General features: G+C 38.3%; 1 protein-coding gene across 1 annotated transcript; it reads right to left on the reverse strand.

Annotated features, from left to right (window-relative positions):
- Positions 1-178: 178 nt before the first annotated feature.
- LOC131990019 (vang-like protein 2) lies at positions 179-18,308 on the reverse strand. The gene is made up of 8 exons (XM_059355402.1): positions 17,949-18,308; positions 12,103-12,347; positions 9,248-9,371; positions 7,595-8,202; positions 5,465-5,601; positions 5,179-5,314; positions 4,007-4,253; positions 179-3,057 (listed from the first exon to the last, which is right to left on the reverse strand). Exons 2-8 carry the CDS (start codon positions 12,171-12,173, stop codon positions 2,800-2,802), a joined length of 1,581 nt encoding a protein of 526 aa, XP_059211385.1. The 5' UTR covers positions 12,174-12,347; positions 17,949-18,308; the 3' UTR covers positions 179-2,799.
- Between the last annotated feature and the right edge of the window lie 1,375 nt (positions 18,309-19,683).

The following is a 19,683-nucleotide window of genomic DNA, read 5'->3' on the forward strand; positions in this document are numbered from 1 at the left end:
TTTTTCTTTAATGGGTTCGAATTGCTGTAGGTACAAGGTGTTGGATGAATACATATTTATACAGCAGTGAAAAACGTTGATAAGTGTGTGAGCTCAGACAGTGTCCGAGCTTCACACCCACACACTTAAATGTCACTTCCTGAAAAAGAAGAAAAAAAGATACAAGACATCTTGTGACTCTTGTGTGGGCGATTAACTTTGAGGAACATTGTTTATTAAAAACCTTTTACATCAACTCAGTCCTAAAAAAACAAACAAAAAAAAACAACAACAAAGAGTAAAGAGTGTAAAGAGTCAATAACAATCTTGCTTTTTAAGACAACGTTCTTCAGAAACAAGTGTTAGGAGCTTAGATCGAGTACAAGAAAGTGATCCATCGAAAAACAGGAACAATATAACTTTAGAAAAATGCATCAAAATGTACAAGTAAACTGTGCGAGTGGCACGACAATCTATCTGTTGTGTAAAAACTGACATCTCTCAAAAAATGTGCACATGTATCGAGCTATGGCTGGATTAACCTGCTGCGGGGGCCCTGTAGGCCCCCAATATATTACTAGTACTCTAGAAGAGGAATTATTGGTCTATTAATCAGTTAGTTAATCAATAATCTGCTTCAGAGACAACGCCAATTCGCCAAAAAAATGTGCTGCAGAAAGCCAAAACAAAATATAAACACCAGACATGCTGCACATACAGAAGTTGTGCAAAGCCAAAAAATGCACACAAAAAAAATGCAACAGAAAAACGCTGCATATCCAGTCAACAGAGTGGAAGGTGTCCAGGCCTCTAGGGGGAGCTCTAAGGGAACAGCTTGATTTTAGACCAGATGGCGTCATATTCTTGGGGTACAACCAGGCTACAACCTCTAAGCAAATGCAGAAGTGCCTAAAACCTGCATTCTTTCAAAAGTCCAGCAGGGGGCGACACTGTCGGTTGCAAAAGAAGTCCGGTCCTATCTATCTCAATACAAAATGAGATGATTTCTCACTTGATTTATTACCTTAGTAAAAATGCTTGTGGCAACATTATGGTGTCAATCATTAGTTTTTAAATATTCCTCAAGACAATATGATGTTAATTGTGTAAATAATGGTCCTATTTACAAGACAATAGATGATGAAGCAGGGTATGATGGCTACCTTGTGATTGACAGGTTGCTAACACGGCGAGTGCCATGTCCACCCTCTCTTCCGGTTTCAAAGAACAAAGACAAAAGTCACGGTGACGACGTACATTATTTAGAAACATTCTACGAGTTCGACACCAGCAGTTTAACTGGAGCTGTGATGTTGGAGTTATACAGCACACGGCGCCAAAAAATACAAGCATGGTTCCCGCCAAAGTGCCTGACAGAACCAAGGTGTTCTAGGATTGTGATGGATTTTACTACACATGTTGTTCCCCAAGTGTATGACACCATCCTTCGACCCTTCTTGGTTTAAAATGGGAAGAAAAGTGTTGTAAAGAGGCAACAAAATAAGGGATTGATTGCTTGTTACAGGCCTTTTAACTCCACTTTTCTTTCTGAGTGTTGCATTTGTTGTGCTTGTTTCTGACTCTGCATAGTTTCTGTATGCTGCAGAAGCCAAAACACATAAATAAACAGCATTTTTTGTCAATTTTCTGCACAATTTTGGTGTTTATTTAGTGTATTTTTGAATGGGTTTTGTTTCCAAAGCGTCTGAATCAGACAGTGTTATAGTGCAACGCTAAATCAGTGAAGTACATTTTAAAGTTTTAAAAGTAGATCTGTACACAGGGCACTTCAACAACACAGAGCCCCCAGGTTAGGCTGTCTTAATTAAGGCTTTACTGTAATTTAGCTGTAAAAACTCCTTCCACATGGAGGGATCCTGGGGTTTTGGGTCTCTGCTGCACGCACCGGTTGGTGATGCTCAAAAACCACACACACAAAGTCACACAATCACTTTGCAATATATCAAAAGACAGTAATTATAACATCAAGCTGCCAAAAAGAAGCACATTGACGGTACTTGGCTGTAGTGTCATCAAATCCAACCACACTTCATACAAACAAACCAGTGGACACAAACTGGTCAGACAGTGTTCTCAAAAGGTTAGGCCTATACTCTTCTCAGTGCAGGAGTGCATTTCTTCAGAAACGAGAAGTGATTCAACAAACCTGAGGAAATAATACAAACAATGCAATACTCAGTGCATTAAACGTCCATCCAGTGTTTCTTACTTCATAATTTCAGTGAAACGTCCACAGTTCAGTGGAACAGAGATAGAGGAAGCAGCTCGGATGAGTGAATCCAGTGAATGTTGAGAAAAGTCCAAATACGACAGCAAAGAGAAAGTTCAAGTAAAAAATATGAAAGAGAAGTAAGATAAGCTCTGAGAAAGATGCACTCAGAAGACTTCTATATCCAGCACAGGCAGTCGAATAAATGTAGTGTAAATTATAAACATGGCCAATAAAGTGGACTTTTTTTTAACCAAAGTTCAAAGTTGTATCAAAAAGACCTATTTCAATGAATTTGGTTTGAATTGCTACTCAAAATTAGCACTAACATACTCATAAGTATCTTGGGAACTGGGCGCAGTCTGTCATACAATATCAGAAGTCAGCACTTTGAGTGTCTAATTTTATATTTGAGGAACAAAGTCAGTGCTGAGACATTTCTGATAACTTTCCTGTATCTTGAGCCACGTCATTTGGCTGTCTGGCTTAAAAATAAAATAGAAATCATGAACTATGTAATACCAAAAGGTATAAAAAAAAAGATACCCTGAAAGTACTAAGATTAGTATCTTTGATTTTACATCCTCCTCTTACACGGACGTCTCTGACTGCAGCTTCATAACAAACTTGTGTCTTTTGGGGTCGATGAACTCCTCGCCCAGGCGCAGGAAGGGGAGGGGCGCCACCGTGACGACCAGGGAGAAGTCGAGGCGTCTCAGGGAGAAGACTTGGCCCTGACGCAGAGCAGCGGTCACCGGCTCCTCGCTCACTAGAGTCCACTGGCGGGCCCTGTTGGTGTCCAGGTACTGGAGGGTGGGACCTGGGCTGAGGTAACGCTCAAGGAAAGCCTGAGGACAAAAAATATAACAGCAAATCAGTTCATAAACTGTCGCTCTAATGCACTGCAAGTAAAAGTAATGTGGCCGAGAGTAATAATAAAAAATATAGCCAAGCAAATCTTATATTCTCACAGTTTCAAATGACAGTAAACATGGTCAAATTAGACTTTATTACAATTTAAAGTAAATACTTTGGGTAATTGGAATTAAAGGAAAAAAACTGGGGTTAGCGCAAAAAAAAGAACAAAGCTAGAATAAATACAAAACTAAAAAAGTGATGAAATCAGATAAATATAATATTTTTAAAAACGCAAAATACAATAGAATTATTGTAAAATTATGACAATTAAAAATATAAAATAAGGGAACTTTTCATCACAGAAAAAATGTTTTTAAAAATGAATGAAAAATGAATGTACACTTGATTATTAAAATAAATTATTTAAAATAATAAACATAACAATAAAAATGATGTATTAACTGAAACATATAATTCTGTTAAACAATTTAAAAAAATAAAACAATAAAAAATGTTGAATAAAGACAACAAAATAATTTTTAAAAATACCTTGACACTACTCGCCAAGCAGGAAAAAAAAAGCTATTTAACCCATTTTCTTGATTTCCCCAGTTTGACAATGTATGTTTCCTGCTCTAAGAAGACAATGTTCATCGCATTGTTCAGTAAACAGGATCAACTCAGGCAAGATGACAATTTTAATTACTTTAATTTAAAATACTTTGGGTGACTGAAATGGAGGGAAAGTGCAAAAAAAAAGCTTCATAATATGCAGACAATGAACCAGTTTTTGTTGAAGTAAATTATAAATAAAAACACAAGAGAATTTTTTTTAACTATTAATATTAAAACAATAAAATAAATGAAGCATAATTACTGTAAAATTATGACAATATATATAATAAAATTTTAAAAATACCTAGAAACTGCCGTCCTTACCTTGGGGGTCATGTTGTGTGTGATGCAGAACTGCAGGTGGTTGATGATGCTCTCCATGCTGTGGTAGGCCTGCTGCCTGGTGGCACGCAGGTATTTCTGCATGGCCCGCGCCATGGGGGCAAAGATGGCTTGGGCCGCCTCCCGGGGGTCCATCACCTCCCGCGGGTGTTTGGGGGACGATGTGGCTGCATCTTCATCCTGGTGACGCTTAATGTGGGTGAAGGCTTCTTCTACTGCCACCACCAGCCTGACAGGAGAAACAGAGAGAAGCTGAAGTTTGACCCTCTGAAGCCTGAGAAGTTACAGGGTGTGTTTTTGCTCCTTTTACATTTTACTCACTGTGGCCTTGTATTTCACTGCAATATATAAAATAAATATAAAATCTATAAGTCCTGTAGCTATATGGAATCAGGACAATCATGGCTAGAAGAGGGAACAACTCAAAAATGTATTTTTGCAGAATAACACAGTTATAATGACATAAATATTAAAACAAAAACAAAAAAACAGGAAAAGGAAAAAAAAAACATACTGAATTTCTCAGATTTTAAAAAAATTGGAATTTATATATACAACACTGTTCCAAGTGCCCACAAGTGTCATGAATAATGGAAAAAAATTGAGCTTCACACTATTGAACCATTTACATGTTTCCAGCCGCTCCTGTCCTGTCCTCTCCTCTCAGCTCTGTGTAAACAGCCTCTCCTGTCCTCTCCTCTCAGCTCTGTGTAAACAGCCTCTCCTGTCCTCTCCCCTCAGCTCTGTGTAAACAGCCTCTCCTGTCCTCTCCCCTCAGCTCTGTGTAAACAGCCTCTCCTGTCCTCTCCCCTCAGCTCTGTGTAAACAGCCTCTCCTGTCCTCTCCTCTCAGCTCTGTGTAAACATATGTTAAGTGAATATTTGTCACGTGACCGTTGGTCTCAGCAGAATCAATCATGTCTTGACAGTGTCTCTGAGGAGCAGAATTTAATGTTTTTAACATCATCTAGTTATCACAAATGTGAAAAGGACAGTACTCTTGATTAAAACTATATAATTTACGTACTTGGACGTCATTTAATTACATCTACCCTTTGACTTTTTAAGGATAATTTAAATTTACTCCATTATATCCTTAAAATTCACTCTTCACTGTATCTTGTATGTGTTGTATTTATTTGTGTGAGTTCCCACCTGGCCTTGCGTTTGCGGACCCTCCGCTCCACCTCGGCCTCCTCGTAGTAGTAGTCGTTGTGGGAGTTGTCTCTTCTCCGAGCGGCGGCGGCGACCATGGTTCTGGACTGACCTGTAGAGTTGTTGGTGTTGTTCTCTGAAGACAGAAACAGGGAAATTAAAGGCAATCCTCTAGCCATGATTGTACTATTTCCACAGAGCTGCAAGAATTATATATTGCAGTGAAATACAAGGCTACAGAATGTGCTAAACTGCAGATGAAATACTGTGCAGAAGATGATTTTACCTTCCCCCAGGTTGTAGACCTTGAAGGCAGACATCTTCTTGGAGAGGATGGACTTGGGCAGGTTGAGCAGGGCGGGGTTATAAACCGGGAAGTCACTGTAGTACTGGTCCAGGACCCACACTGCTGCACGCTGAATACTGCGGTGCACCAAACAGAAAAAATGTAGTTCCCTTTAACTGCCATTTTGCAACACATAGTGGTGTTATCAGTGATTTTCACACAGCACAGCCTGACAGCTTGATGTTAACATGGAGGAAGTGGTGAACCACTCAGAGGCAGAAACAGGCCGTCTGCTGTACTGCGGAAACAAGAAGTACTTAGGAAGCATAAAATGACCATTTCCAGTTAGAGAAAGCCACTTAGCAGCTATAAAGTGCAGGGAATTATCTGAAAAAGTGTCATTGAGGGCATCACCTTGCTGTATATTTATTTTATTTTTATCTCCTGCTGCCTTTTGATATGCAAGATGCATCAAGTTTTGCAGGTTACAGCATGCATGATTATTTTGTTGTTACTTTGAGTCACCTGAATATTGAATATTGCTATAAGTGCACAGTGCAGGAAAGAGTTGCAGCTGCAGCGTCGGACTACTTTTGGTCTGCAATGTGGTGAAACACAACAGCAGGGGCGGAGTGTGAGCAGCAGCTGCAGCTTCAGTCTGTGTTCATGCATGATGCGTTCAGGCACAGTACTGAGTGCAGGTCACAGAGACTACCACACGTTCACTGAAGCCACAAGAGGAATGAAAAGCCCAGAAATGTGCTTCAGGTCACGTTGACACACATTATGTGACCTATTTAGATTACAATAGGAGCATCTGTTCTGTCAACTGCATGTAAAATGTTTCTCGTTTGTGCTGTTTAGGTTTTGGAAATGTAATTATAGCAGCATGCACATGATCAGGAGACCAAGTTTTAATCATCTTCTGAGTGTTTTGTGCTGAGATGTGACTGGCACAGAGGAGGTGCTTCAGATTAAAGAGTTTGGATTATTAAAAGACAAATTAATACATTTTTATTGGGTCACCTGGAGAGGTTAAGTAACAACTTTGGTCATGTTTAGCTGACATTTAATCCGGAGTAATTAATAAATTCTACATTATTTACATTAGTGAAGGTGGATGTGGCTTCAATTCATCTTGAACCAAAGAATAAAGTTTGTTTTTTCATGAATGTCCACATGGTGGTGCTACCAACAACAACAACAACAAAAACAACAGGTAATCATTTCTTGGTTCGCTCACAGCTCGACTTGCTAAAATCTTTTGTTGAGATGTCTTACTATTAAACAGAACAACAGATGGGACTGCAGAGATAATCATGACTGAGGCAAAGGTGGAAAGCTCTGCTTTAAATAAATAAAATATTTAAAAAATATATAAAATGAAAACAAAACTCAAAATAGGCAAAATATTATATAAAATAAGACAAATATTCATGACATTCCTCATTATTTATTTTTTACAGCTTCTCCTCTCCTGTCCTCTCCTCTCTGCTCTGTGTAAGCAGATTCTGTTTTTAACAGCATCTAGTTATTACAAACACTTTTTTTTGTTTGAGACGTTTTAAATGAGACATGTAGAATAAAGTGATTTTGACACAGATATCACAATTTTAAGCTTAATTTTGATCACTTTTTCTCATGGAAAATTGTGTAACCTATGATCCATTCAAGGACTGTCGTTAAGTTTAAATTCCGACGATAATGCCTTTATTTATTTAGTTTTTTGCAGTGTCTTTCTACGATAAACTATGTATTTTGGGCGATTTTTTTAAGAAAACATACATTTCGATCCCATTGGTGGGTGGTCATGCTGTAGAATAACTGAATCATTAAAAAATGAATGCCTTAAATTTCAAAAAAGTTTGTCCCAGTGCAGTGTTTCCATTTCTGCTCAATGTTTCTGCTGCTTTGTTTTAACAATGTTAGGTATAAAAAAGTGCATGCAGGCTGAAATTCAATGGTGGTTTTCTGTCAGAATTAGATAGTAAACTTCCACGCTGCAGCACCTGGAACTCACATGATCAGACGGACTTTTATCTGCACGTTTGACGATTCACTGTACATTACTACTGAAGCTCTGGAGCCCAGAAAGCGGTATTCATATAAAAGCATTCAGGTGACACTAACCTGAGGTGTCCCACATTGTAGAAGCGACTCTCTCCATCTGCCGTCCTCACAACCTTCAGACAGAAAGCCGGCTGCAGGTGTCGGACCTCCAGCAGCACCAGGGCCAGGTACTGAATGAACAGCAGCGCGTCCACCAGAGACGCTGCGTATCCCACAATCCCCCTGTAGTCCGTCTCTCTGGGCTCCAGCACACGCACGCCGTAGAAGAGCCAATAGGATGCCACGAAGAGAAAGACCAGCGCCAGCAGCAGGCAGCGGAAGATGAAGAAGCGCGGCAGCGTGGCTCTGGGCGGGCGGAGGAACAGCGCCCACGTGGACATGAGCAGGATCAGGAGCTTGAAGGCCAGAGAGATGTAGAGACCCTCACACGGCGTGCCGCAGGGCTCCAGCGTGTCCCGCCAAAGGAGCTGAGGGAGCGCCAAGAAGGCCAGCGGGGTGACCAGAGCGAAGAGCCCCAGGACGGCGCCCAGCGCTGGGCTGAGGTAGCGACGGCACTCCAGCGGCGAAGAATCCTCGAGGTCCTTAGACATCCGCGTCAGGTCCTCGTTAGAGACGCTGTCCACGGAGGTGCCGGTGACCACCGTGGTGGTCTCGCCCCAGTTGTCATCCTGAAGAGAGATCAGCAAAAAAAAATCTATTTAGTTCAAGTTCCAGTGCTGTATTCAGAATAGGCACGTTTCCATTTAGGTAATCTTCCCTCTAGTGAGCCGCTCGGGGTGTGGCTTGGGAGAGAAGATCCGCCGAAGATCACCAGGCAGAAAGTACCTGCTCTTCTGATCCGCTACTCACTAGTCGACACTGATTGGATACGGTTGAGCGGCAATTTTGCATATATACGTGATTCATTTGCAGACTGGACGCTGAGGGGTTAACATCTCCTGCTCTGTCTGAGGACTGGGCCACTTGTGAGTGCTTTGGGACGGCGCTCCGCGTTAAGAAGAGTAGGAACGAGTCTCCAAGAACACCAGGAAAAGTCGCTAGATTTTACACTCGTCTCTTGAGGGTCTGAATAGTTGCTAAATATAGCAACAAAGTCGCTAAGTTGGCAACACTGCTTGACGCGTCGGTCAGTTGTCACATTAAAAAACCGTTGGTTAGCCGCTACTAAAGTACATGTATGGGAACAGAGGCCGAGGGGAACTAACTAGTGGGCGGAGCCAAAACACTCAGCCGCTTTACAAAAAGTACTCAGTGGAAACGCACCTAATATTTTTACCTTGCAACAGCCCTCCAACAGGCAACTGGAGAAGTTATCTTTGCTCTCTTCAAAGCCACCAGACTCCACTGACAAAACCAGTAATTTTACGTCACAGAACACACAGGAGTTCCTGGTCGAGAGCTGCCTCTATCAGCTACTTTGTTTGTGTTAGTGTGGGATTTCTGCTAATCTGAACTAACACTATAAAACACCTAACTTGCACAATTACACAAACAATCTAAACGATCAAGTTGAGCTAGACGAGCGACAACGATGTTCTGCAAGGTAAAATTCATGTTTTTGTCAATGGAGTCTGGTGGCTTTGAAGAGAGCAGAGATAACAGTTCAGTTTCCTGTCAGAAATGGCTGTCTCACCGCAAAATAAAGTAGAGAAAATATTCTTAATGTAGAGTACAGTTAAACTGTAATTGATTTAGTTAAAATCCGACTCTGACCCGGTCGTCTCCTCTGGTGGACTCTGTGTCCTGCAGCGGCTCTCCAGGAGCCTGGATGGTCACAGATTTGTCTCCACGGAGGGTGCTGTCTCGACTCTTGGAGCGATGCCGGTCCCTCCTCTCCCTGGAGGAGAACAAGTCAGGGAAGGTTTGTTATCCAAGGACAGAAAAAACATATAATATATACAGTCATTAAAAAATATTAGACCATTGTTTTCTTCAATTTCTTGTTCATTTAAATGTCTGGTACAACTAAAGGTTCATTTGTTTGGACAAATATAATAACAACAAAAATAGCTGATAAGAGTTTAATTTAAGAGCTGATATCTAGACATTTCCCATGGTTTTCTTGATAATGATTTTGGTTATTATCAAGACAGCAGCGCGTCCACCAGAGACGCTGCGTATCCCACAATCCCCCTGTAGTCCGTCTCTCTGGGCTCCAGCACACGCACGCCGTAGAAGAGCCAATAGGATGCCACGAAGAGAAAGACCAGCGCCAGCAGCAGGCAGCGGAAGATGAAGAAGCGCGGCAGCGTGGCTCTGGGCGGGCGGAGGAACAGCGCCCACGTGGACATGAGCAGGATCAGGAGCTTGAAGGCCAGAGAGATGTAGAGACCCTCACACGGCGTGCCGCAGGGCTCCAGCGTGTCCCGCCAAAGGAGCTGAGGGAGCGCCAAGAAGGCCAGCGGGGTGACCAGAGCGAAGAGCCCCAGGACGGCGCCCAGCGCTGGGCTGAGGTAGCGACGGCACTCCAGCGGCGAAGAATCCTCGAGGTCCTTAGACATCCGCGTCAGGTCCTCGTTAGAGACGCTGTCCACGGAGGTGCCGGTGACCACCGTGGTGGTCTCGCCCCAGAAAACCATGGAAAGTGTCTAGATATCAGCTCTTAAACTAAACTCTTATCAGCTATTTTTGTTGTTATCATTATATTTGTCCAAACAAATTAACCTTAACAATTTTTTCCATGACTGTATATGATGTATTTAATTATCTTGTAAGTAATGATTATTTGATAGCTGTTGGGAATAAAACTGAAATCTGGCACAACAAAAAATAACCATGAAAAGGTCTGATTACAATAAATAAACAAAAATAAAAATATTAAATCATATATATATATTTTCCACCCTCTCTCACTGGTAATTTAATTTGTGCGGTAAAAGCCACTATGGGTCCATTTTTATGTGATTATAATATATTTTAAATTATTCTCTGCATTTTGTGATACTACCACTAGGGGGCTGCAAATTCTACACACAGTATTTACCTTCTTTGTATGTATGGAGTTTTATTCTAGGGCTACTACAACTACAAATATTTTGATTATAATATCTGTTAGACAATTCATCCATCCTATAATATCTGCAGATATATATATATTTTTGTTGTTGATTTCAGCTCTAGTTTGTTCTGTGTATTACTTTTTTTCCCCCATGTTAAAAAAAGATAAGATACAAAAAACAAAAATATCTACAAAGTGCAGTCTGTTTATAATAAATAAACAAACAAAAAAATAGCCAAATTCATATTTCTCATTATGTATTTTCATATTTCCCTCTTCAAATGCTTTTAATGTGTGCATTTAAATGTCAGATTTGGCATCTAACTGGACGATTTTCCAATAATAATAAATATCTAACTTAGTTTCTGCCCTGCTTGCACTGAGATAAGATAAACTTGAAATATAACAGAGTTCACAAAACAGCACAGTAATTATTGGACGTTATTTTCCTAATAAATCAACCAGGAATTTGTGCATTTTTGCATGAAAAATAAACAATTGAATTAATTAATTAAATTCATTTATTAGCAGCAGACTTTTTTGATGTTTATTTAATTATTATTCAAGCTGTAGCTTGTTCTTTGCATCTTTTCTTTTTACTTGTTAAAAAGATAATATTGCAAAAATATCAATAAAGTACATGTAATGGGAAATATATCAGAGACTGAATAATTTCAGTTGATCAAATAAGAATTAGGCAGAAAAATATGTATACATTTGATTTATACTTTTATTTTGCCAAATTCACTGGTTATGACTTCACAAAATATAAACATTTGTTGTTTTTTTAGTCAGTCATGATTGTAAAATTAATATTTTGAGTTTTTGACTGGTATTTGGACAAAACAGGCTTTTTAATGTCAAACTTGGTATTCCAATAATAAAACATATTGTAATAAGTTGCAGCCCAGCTTGCCCTGAGATAAGAGAAACTTTATTGTCCCAAAGGGGAAATGTTGCCTGTGCATCAAAAACATTACATGTGGCAGACCAAAGACTAAGTTATAAACCACATACAAAGATCTTGCAGGTGCTAATGAGATGAAATGTGAACACATTAAGTGCAAATTTTTCTGGACAAATATTAACCATGAAATAAAAGTTGAAATCTGTAAATGTGAATGCTGAATTACAGTGAATTTGATGTAAAGATAGAACAAAATTCACATAATATTGCTAAATTTTAAAATAATACAACTTCCTGTTTTTATTTACAGTCAAATTTTCAATTCAATGTAAAAGAAATCATTAAAAAAAAGTCTGACAAAAACAGTACCCAACACTTAACATCATATTAATGTAAAAAACTACTACTGTATTAATTTTACAAGGTTTTTCTTGTTTTTTTCTTAGTGCAAATGCCGAAAAATGACCTCTTTTTTTCTTTTCTTTTTGAAAAAAATTAACCATAAAGTTGAAATCTGTAAATAATATAATGCGACATTGTGAATGTTGAATTACAGTAGATTCTGTGTAAAGATACAAAAAAAAATACACGTCATAGTGCTGAATTTAAAAATAATGCAGCCGTTTTCCTGGTTTTTTTAACAGTACGTGTGTGGGGTGCTACCTGTGTTTGCGGGAGCTCCGTGAGTGGGACGACTTGTATGAGTAGCCCGAGTACGTCGACTCGTTGTCCATGTCGGACGCCGGCGGTGGGCGGGGCTTCCAGGCCCCTCCTGCCCCCGAGCCGCCGCCGCCTTTCTCCCAGACCACGCCCAGCTGGCTCTTACGGCTGCTGATGGACTTGGTGGAGAGGGCCAGAGGGAGGCGCAGCAAGTCCACTTTACTCCTGAGGGAATCTATCTTGGAGGCCTTTTGAGGGGAAAAACAGAATAAAAGATAAATGAGAGAAGAGACGAGTGTGAGGGAGAGAAAGTGGAGTGAACGGAAGGGAGGCAGGAAGAGAAATGAGGAGCGCGAGGGATAATTTGTCATATCAGACAGGAATAAAAGCATCTCAGAGGGAAACATACCAAGCAACAGCAACAAGAAGGGAGACATTGTTCGACTGTTGGCAGTCGGAGGTGTGTGAAAGTGTCACGCAGGACGTAGCTGGGCCCGTTCTTCCGCTTTGAGGGAGTTTTTATGAGAAACTCAAGTGATTTGGCCCTGAGTGTGTGCTCAGCCAATAAAGGGCAATTACGCCACCTTCTATTCTGGGCGACGAGTCTCCTGTGTGCACGACACGCAGCAGCCGAGGCAGAACGTCAGAGAAAATGCTCCAGTTTCAAACCAAAGCTCAGTTTGCAGAGAGCGAAGAGAACCTGCACGGCCTCATTTATACAGATAAAACGGGGCTGGGTTATTTATTCAGATTCATTTTAAACTATGATTATAAAAAACAAGATAATGGAGGTAAAACCATTATTATGCAGCCTTTGTTTTCACTATGGTGCTCTTGTTCTGTCCTGTGTTATAAATGACCGACTGGAAAATACTGAATTTATTTTTAGCTGTATGAACATTTAAAGATATTTGATCTCATTTAATTTCTTCTATTTTTTAAATTATTATTATATATTGACTATTTATTTTTAGTAGTTCTCTGCAGGTTGTTGAAGAGCTCTAACGTTACAACAGTTTATTTATTCATTTTTAATTTTTATTATTTAATTAAATGTGTATATGAAGAGTTCATTTGAAGAAAAACCAACAGATACCCCCATTTTGATTACATAAATCATATGTTTTTTGGTGGAGTCCATGAAATATCAATTAAATGGCTGTTACTGATTTTTGTGAAGCATTTATTTTTATTTTATTTTTCTAAACAATGTATTTATATTGAGCAATCAAGGAAATACATCTAAATGGTGTTAGTTTATTTATTCAAATTAATTCTAAATCATGGTTTTTGTGCAGTTCATACAATATCAATTAAATGGCTGTTGGGTTGTTTTTATAAGGCAACTTAAATATTTTAAATTTTGCTAAACCATGTATTTTTATTGCACAATCAAGGAAAGAATCAAAATGGTGTTGTTTGTTTTGATTAAATATATATAATACAAACTTAAAAAAATACTTAAATTATGAAGTAAAGTTACGAAATAAAAATAAAATATAAATGTGTAAAATTAAGTTTTTATTAAAAAACAATTAAAAAAATAAGTTAAATTAAATTTAAATATAAAATCAATACACGTGTATTTTACTTATTTATATTATATTATTATTATTATCTATTTTTTAATTATTTTTTGAGTATACATAAATATAAAATTAATAAATAAATTAAATATAATGAATTACAATTTATATATATATATACACACACACACATAAAATATATATAATATAATGAATTTATCTATTTATTTACATTATTTTTTGAGTATATATATATATATATAAATTAATTAATATAATATAATGAATTTATCTATTTTAACATCATTTTTGAGTATATATATACATACATATATATACATATATATACATTTAAATTAATTAATATAATATAATGAATTTATCTATTTTAACATCATTTTTTGAGTATATATGTATATATATATATACATATATATATATTATACATACATATATACACATTTAAATTAATGAATATAATACAATTAATTTATCTATTTTTCACATCATTTTTTGAGTATATATATATATATATATATATATATATATATATATATACATAAATTAATAAATATAATACAATGAATGTATCTATTTAGTTTAATTACATTGAAAAGAAAATCAACTGTTTTATTTAATGTTCCATAAATGCACAATGTCACTAATCGTGATGTCAATATTAACCAAAATAATTCTGATTGTGATTTTTTGCCACAATCGAGCCATTAAAATAAATAAAAACACATTTGGTTTTGTTTCTGCTGGTTTATCTGCGTTCTTGTTGTGTGTCTGTGCGACACACACTCGTCCAGACGCCACATTCCCCAACTGTCCCCTGTGGTCTCCAAGAGCAACAGAGCTTAGCTACGACAAAGGGGATGAATGGACGGAGAGACAGGAGGGGGGGGGGAAGATACCACGGCAACCAGAACATCAACCCCCCACCCCCTCCTCACACTCTGCCTCAAACACACACGTCTGAAGACGAGAACACACACTCACCAAGTCCCAGGCTGAGATTCTCACTCTGCTGTAAACTAGTTCCTCCAAAAAAAGGTACTTTCTGAATTGGACTTAGAACAAACAAACAGACTCTTGATCTAATAACAAAGCTCGCGCTCTCAATTTATGTTGTGACCTCCAGTGTTCGTCCTCCAGATTAGAGACTACAGTCTTCAGTAATGGCTTCCATGTGATTCATTCCTCAGTGGGAACATTTTTAAAAAACAGATACATAACACAGAGACTGGATAGAAAGAGTCGGTGGAGCTGAATTAAAGCTGCATTCACCCTCCAAAAAACATCACGCGGAAAATAATACACAGTTTATCATAGAGAGAAACTGTAAAAACAGGTGTTATGATCAGAAATTGAACTTTACGACAGTCTTTGAATATATCATATGTTACAAAAGTTCAGTTACAAAAAGTGACCAAAACGAAGATTAAAATCGTGATATTTCTGTCAGAATCACTTTATTCTACATGTCTCATTTAAAAAAGTCGTCAAAAAATAACAAGATCCTGTTAGATGCACTCCATGAACAGTCATGTAACAAATATTCAGTGAAAATCTGTTTACACAGAGCTGAGAGGAGAGGACAGGAGAGGCTGGAAACATGCAAATACTTCAACATATCATGTGGAGATAAAATTTTATCTGGAGGAAAATGGATGGATGGATGGAGACATGATTTTATTATTCCAATATAAATGACACTTGTGGGAACTCGGAAAAGTACTGTATATATTAATTCAATTTATTCCAATTTTGTTTTTTAAATATCAGAAAAATGTATCTTTTTTTATGACTAAACATCCTAAACATGCCTTCCACAGCAGCATCTTGCTGCAGGGAAGCTTCTCTGCTGCAGCCGCTGGAAAACTTGTGAGATTAGAGAAGAAATTAATGCAACGAAATATAAAAAACAATTCTTAGAGGAAAACCTGATGCAGCCTGCAAGAAACCCTATCAACTGGCAGATGATTTGTTTACCAGCAAGAAAATGAGCCCAAGCATGAAGACAAAGCTGCCCTGATGTCCTGGAGTGTCTGCAGAGACAATAAAACATTAAAACCCTTTTTATAGCTGCTGTTTATGGAAATAATCTCTCTCTGCAATACAGAGGACCATCTCTTTGTCTCCATGTTCTAATCAACATCTACATTATAGCGGTTTTTGCTCTTTTTACTCACTGTGGCTTTGTATTTCACTGAAACATATAAAATAAATATAAAATCTATAAGTCCTGCAGCTCTATGGAATCAGCACAATCATGGCTAGAAGTGGGAACAACTCAAACATGTCTTTTGTGCAGAATAACACAGTTATAATGATATAAATTGAATTTCTCAGAAAGATTTGTGGTAACGTTTTTTTGCCACCCTGCACGTGGAAGCTGTCACAGCCCAGAGGACGCTGAACGTGGACGCCAGTGTGAATCAATCAGCTGTGGTTTGACTCGTCAGAGCGGTCGATGGGATCGACTCTCACAGACACACAGAGGCTTTTGTTTACATTCATGGAAACATAATGCTGTTTTAACCCCGTGAGAAACAGCACATTCTGACATGTTTAGAGAAAAGTTTACAGGAACTTTACACTGGCGGTTGAAGCTTTTTCTCTTACTGTCACGCTCCGTGTTGTCTGGTCAGAGATCTGATCGATATTCTCTTTAGGCAGCCAGTTCCTGCTGGTGAAAGCTTGTTAAGTCTGAACAATCTGCAGCACAGATACAGTTTTATGCCACTAGAGAACCTGGGCTCTATGGGTGTGATATCCATTCTAAGATGATGTCATATATTCTCCTCTTTTTAGAGTTTAGTTTATTTGCACGTGCATCCATGAATTGTGAACATTGTGCACAGGTATTTAGAAGCCAACATAGCATATAATGATACCTCCTCTATTAAATACACAATACTAATTTTCAGACAGTCCTTGAACGGATCATAGGTGATCATAGTTTCCCTCAGAAAAAGTAACAAAGAAGAAGCTTAAAATTGTGATATTTCTGTCAGAATCACTTTATTCTACATGTCTCATTTAAAACGTCTCCAAAAATAAAGTGTTTGTAATAACTAGATTGGTCACGTGACAAATATTCACTGAAAATCTGTTTACACAGAGCTGAGAGGAGAGGAGAGACTGTGAAAATGCAAATAGTTCAATATGTATAACATGTGGAGACACAATTTTCTTTTTCTAATATTCATGACACTTGTGGTCACTTGGAAAAGTGTTGTTTATAGAAATTCTATTTTATTCCAGTTTTCTAACAATTATTCATCAGAGAAATACAACTTGAGTTATTCTTTTTTTAATGATTAATGTTATTAGAATTTATATTATTGATGTTATTCTGCACAACTGACATCTTTGAGTTGTTCCCACTTCCAGCCATGATTCTGCTGATTCCATAAGGTTGCTGGACTTATAGATTTTACATATATTTTATATATTGCAGTGTAATACAAGGACACAGTGAGTAAAATGTAAAAAAAAAAAAAAAAAACAGCTTGTTGGGGTTCAGAGGGTTAATAAAGTCACTAAACTCTTATTCAGACGGGTTTAAGTGTATTTACAGTGTTGCCAGGTGACCCGTTTGTCTTCAGCTCTCAGTTTTAGATGCATGCAGACTCACTCTGGTTGCGGGTCAAGCAGCCAGCCTGTGTGGGCTCCCGGGGGCCTCCAGGCCTCAGGGTGGCAGTGGGCCAGCGAGGCGTGGCTGCAGCCTCATTTACAGACTCCTTTAAGCAACCCGGGCCCAGGCTTTCGAGGCCTTCATGCAAACACACACTCGGCATGAATGGAAGCGCATGATAGGCTCCGTGTGTGAAGCAGCGGAGGAGGATGAGTGAAACACAGTGAGAGAGACAAAGCAGAACACACCCAGGATGAAGTGATGAGCAACAGAGCGGTGACCGCACAGCACAACTCATGCCGAGAATGTAGCAGACGTGCGGTGCTCCACTTTGGCACAAAGTGCGTAAAAGCGCAAAAACGGAACAAAGTGTGCAAAAACCCACCAATTTAACTCCGCGAACAAGCTGCAAAGTGTCTTGTGTGCGTCCACAATGGTGGTGCAAATAGCTTTACTGATCGATACTGTTATCTGCCAGCTCATCAGTCCTGACACACCACCGACCGTGTACACACACACACACACACACACACTCACACACACGAAATAAAGTGATATTCAGGGTAAAACACGTAGAAAAATGTTAATTTTGTAGAATTTGCATAGAAGCCAGTGTGATCGCGTAAAATACGCACAGACTAAGTGCACTATTACCTATAATGCATGCAGGAATGTCTTACCTTTCTGTCCAAAAGCGAAAATCTGCAGCACAAAGAGCCGAGCAGCAGCAGAAAGTGCCTCCAAATGCTCCAGATTCACTTTCTCCAGACTCTCATCCGTCCACGGTTTCCACGCTCATCTGTGATCGGAGTTCAGCTCGATTCCGTTCCGCTAAAAACGCACTTTTTGTTGTTTTTTCCGGCAGTTATATCGCATCTCAGATCAGAAGCAACAGAAGCCGCTCACACACAAACACAAACACCTCATCCCGGCTCCGCATCTGCTGAGTGGCGGAGCCCCCGCTGCGCTGAGCGGCTCTGAGCGGACATCCAGCACCGGCGGTCAGACACGACGGTCAAGTTAGATAGAGTGATCACTCACTGCTTCCGGGGCGGATTTTCAAAATAAATGAAAGCGTTGCAACGAGACACGTATGGATGGTCAGTAGAGGAAGTGAAATACCACAATGTAAAAACATCCCCAAACACACTCCACTACAATTAAGGAGCCTGTAAAATGCTATTTAACCCTTTGAACCCCAACAAGCTGCTTCAGGGCGTTTTTTGTTGCTCTTTTTACCTTTTACTCACTGTGGCCTTGTATTTTACTGCAATGTATAATATATATATATATAATCTATAGGTCCTGTAGCTCTATGGAATCAGCACAATCATGGCTAGAAGTGGGAACAACTGAAACATTTTTTTGTGCAGAATAACACAGTTATGACATAAATCATAAAAAAAGAAAAAATGCAAGTTGAATTTCTCTGATAAATTATTAAAAAAAATTGGAATAAAATGGAATTTATATAAACAATACTTTTTTCAAGTTCCCACACGTGTCAAGTGTTGTAAAAACTTCTTCTCCACGTTATTCTTATGTTTCCAGCCCCTCCTGTCCTCTCTTCTCAGCTCTGTGTAAACCGATTTTCAGTGAATATTTGTCACGTTCGTCTCAGAAGATTCAATCATGGCTTCAGTGTCTCTGAGGAGCAGAATTTAATGTTTTTAACAGGATCTAGTTATTACAAACGCTTTATTTTTGGAGACGTTTTAAATGAGACCTGTAAAATAAAGTGATTTTGACAGAAATATCACAATTCTGCTCTGAATTCAGAAACACAAAGTAGAATTTTCAAGCAAAAAATCTACTTGTTTGAAGTGAATAGTGACTTTATAATATATTTATCTTTTTCTTAATAAATGGGATTATTGTTGATTTTTTTTCCATGTAAATGCACCACAAACATGCCTTTAAATAACTTAAAATACCTTGATCTGCTCTCAATAAATAGATAAATCATCCTGTAAAATGTTAAATGTATCAGCTCAGTTTGTTTTGTTGTTTTTATGATCCAAAGAACTTAAACTTCCCTTAAATATTTAATTAAGGGGTAAAACCTATGAATAATTAACGTGACAGCAGACTGAAGAGCAAAAACAGCTTGTGAATCCTTTCTCTGCAAAACATTAGATGGAGTTGTTTTTTGTCATTTCAATATAAAAAATGAAAGTTTGACATAAAGAGAATCTGTTTCCAGTACTTTGCTATAACATCATATTATATATTTAAAGAAACAGCTCCTGGAAAAAACTGCTAACTTGCAGCACTGTTGATCCAACCTACAACAACAACAACAACAAAGAAATCAAACAAATTATAACAAGAAATATACAATTTTGTGTAAATGCATCATGCAAACAGATGAAAACAATAGAAACATTCAAATACAGACACTGTGTGACTACAGTC

This window comes from Centropristis striata, chromosome 17 (genome assembly GCF_030273125.1).
Source record: "Centropristis striata isolate RG_2023a ecotype Rhode Island chromosome 17, C.striata_1.0, whole genome shotgun sequence".
Lineage (NCBI taxonomy): Eukaryota > Metazoa > Chordata > Actinopteri > Perciformes > Serranidae > Centropristis > Centropristis striata.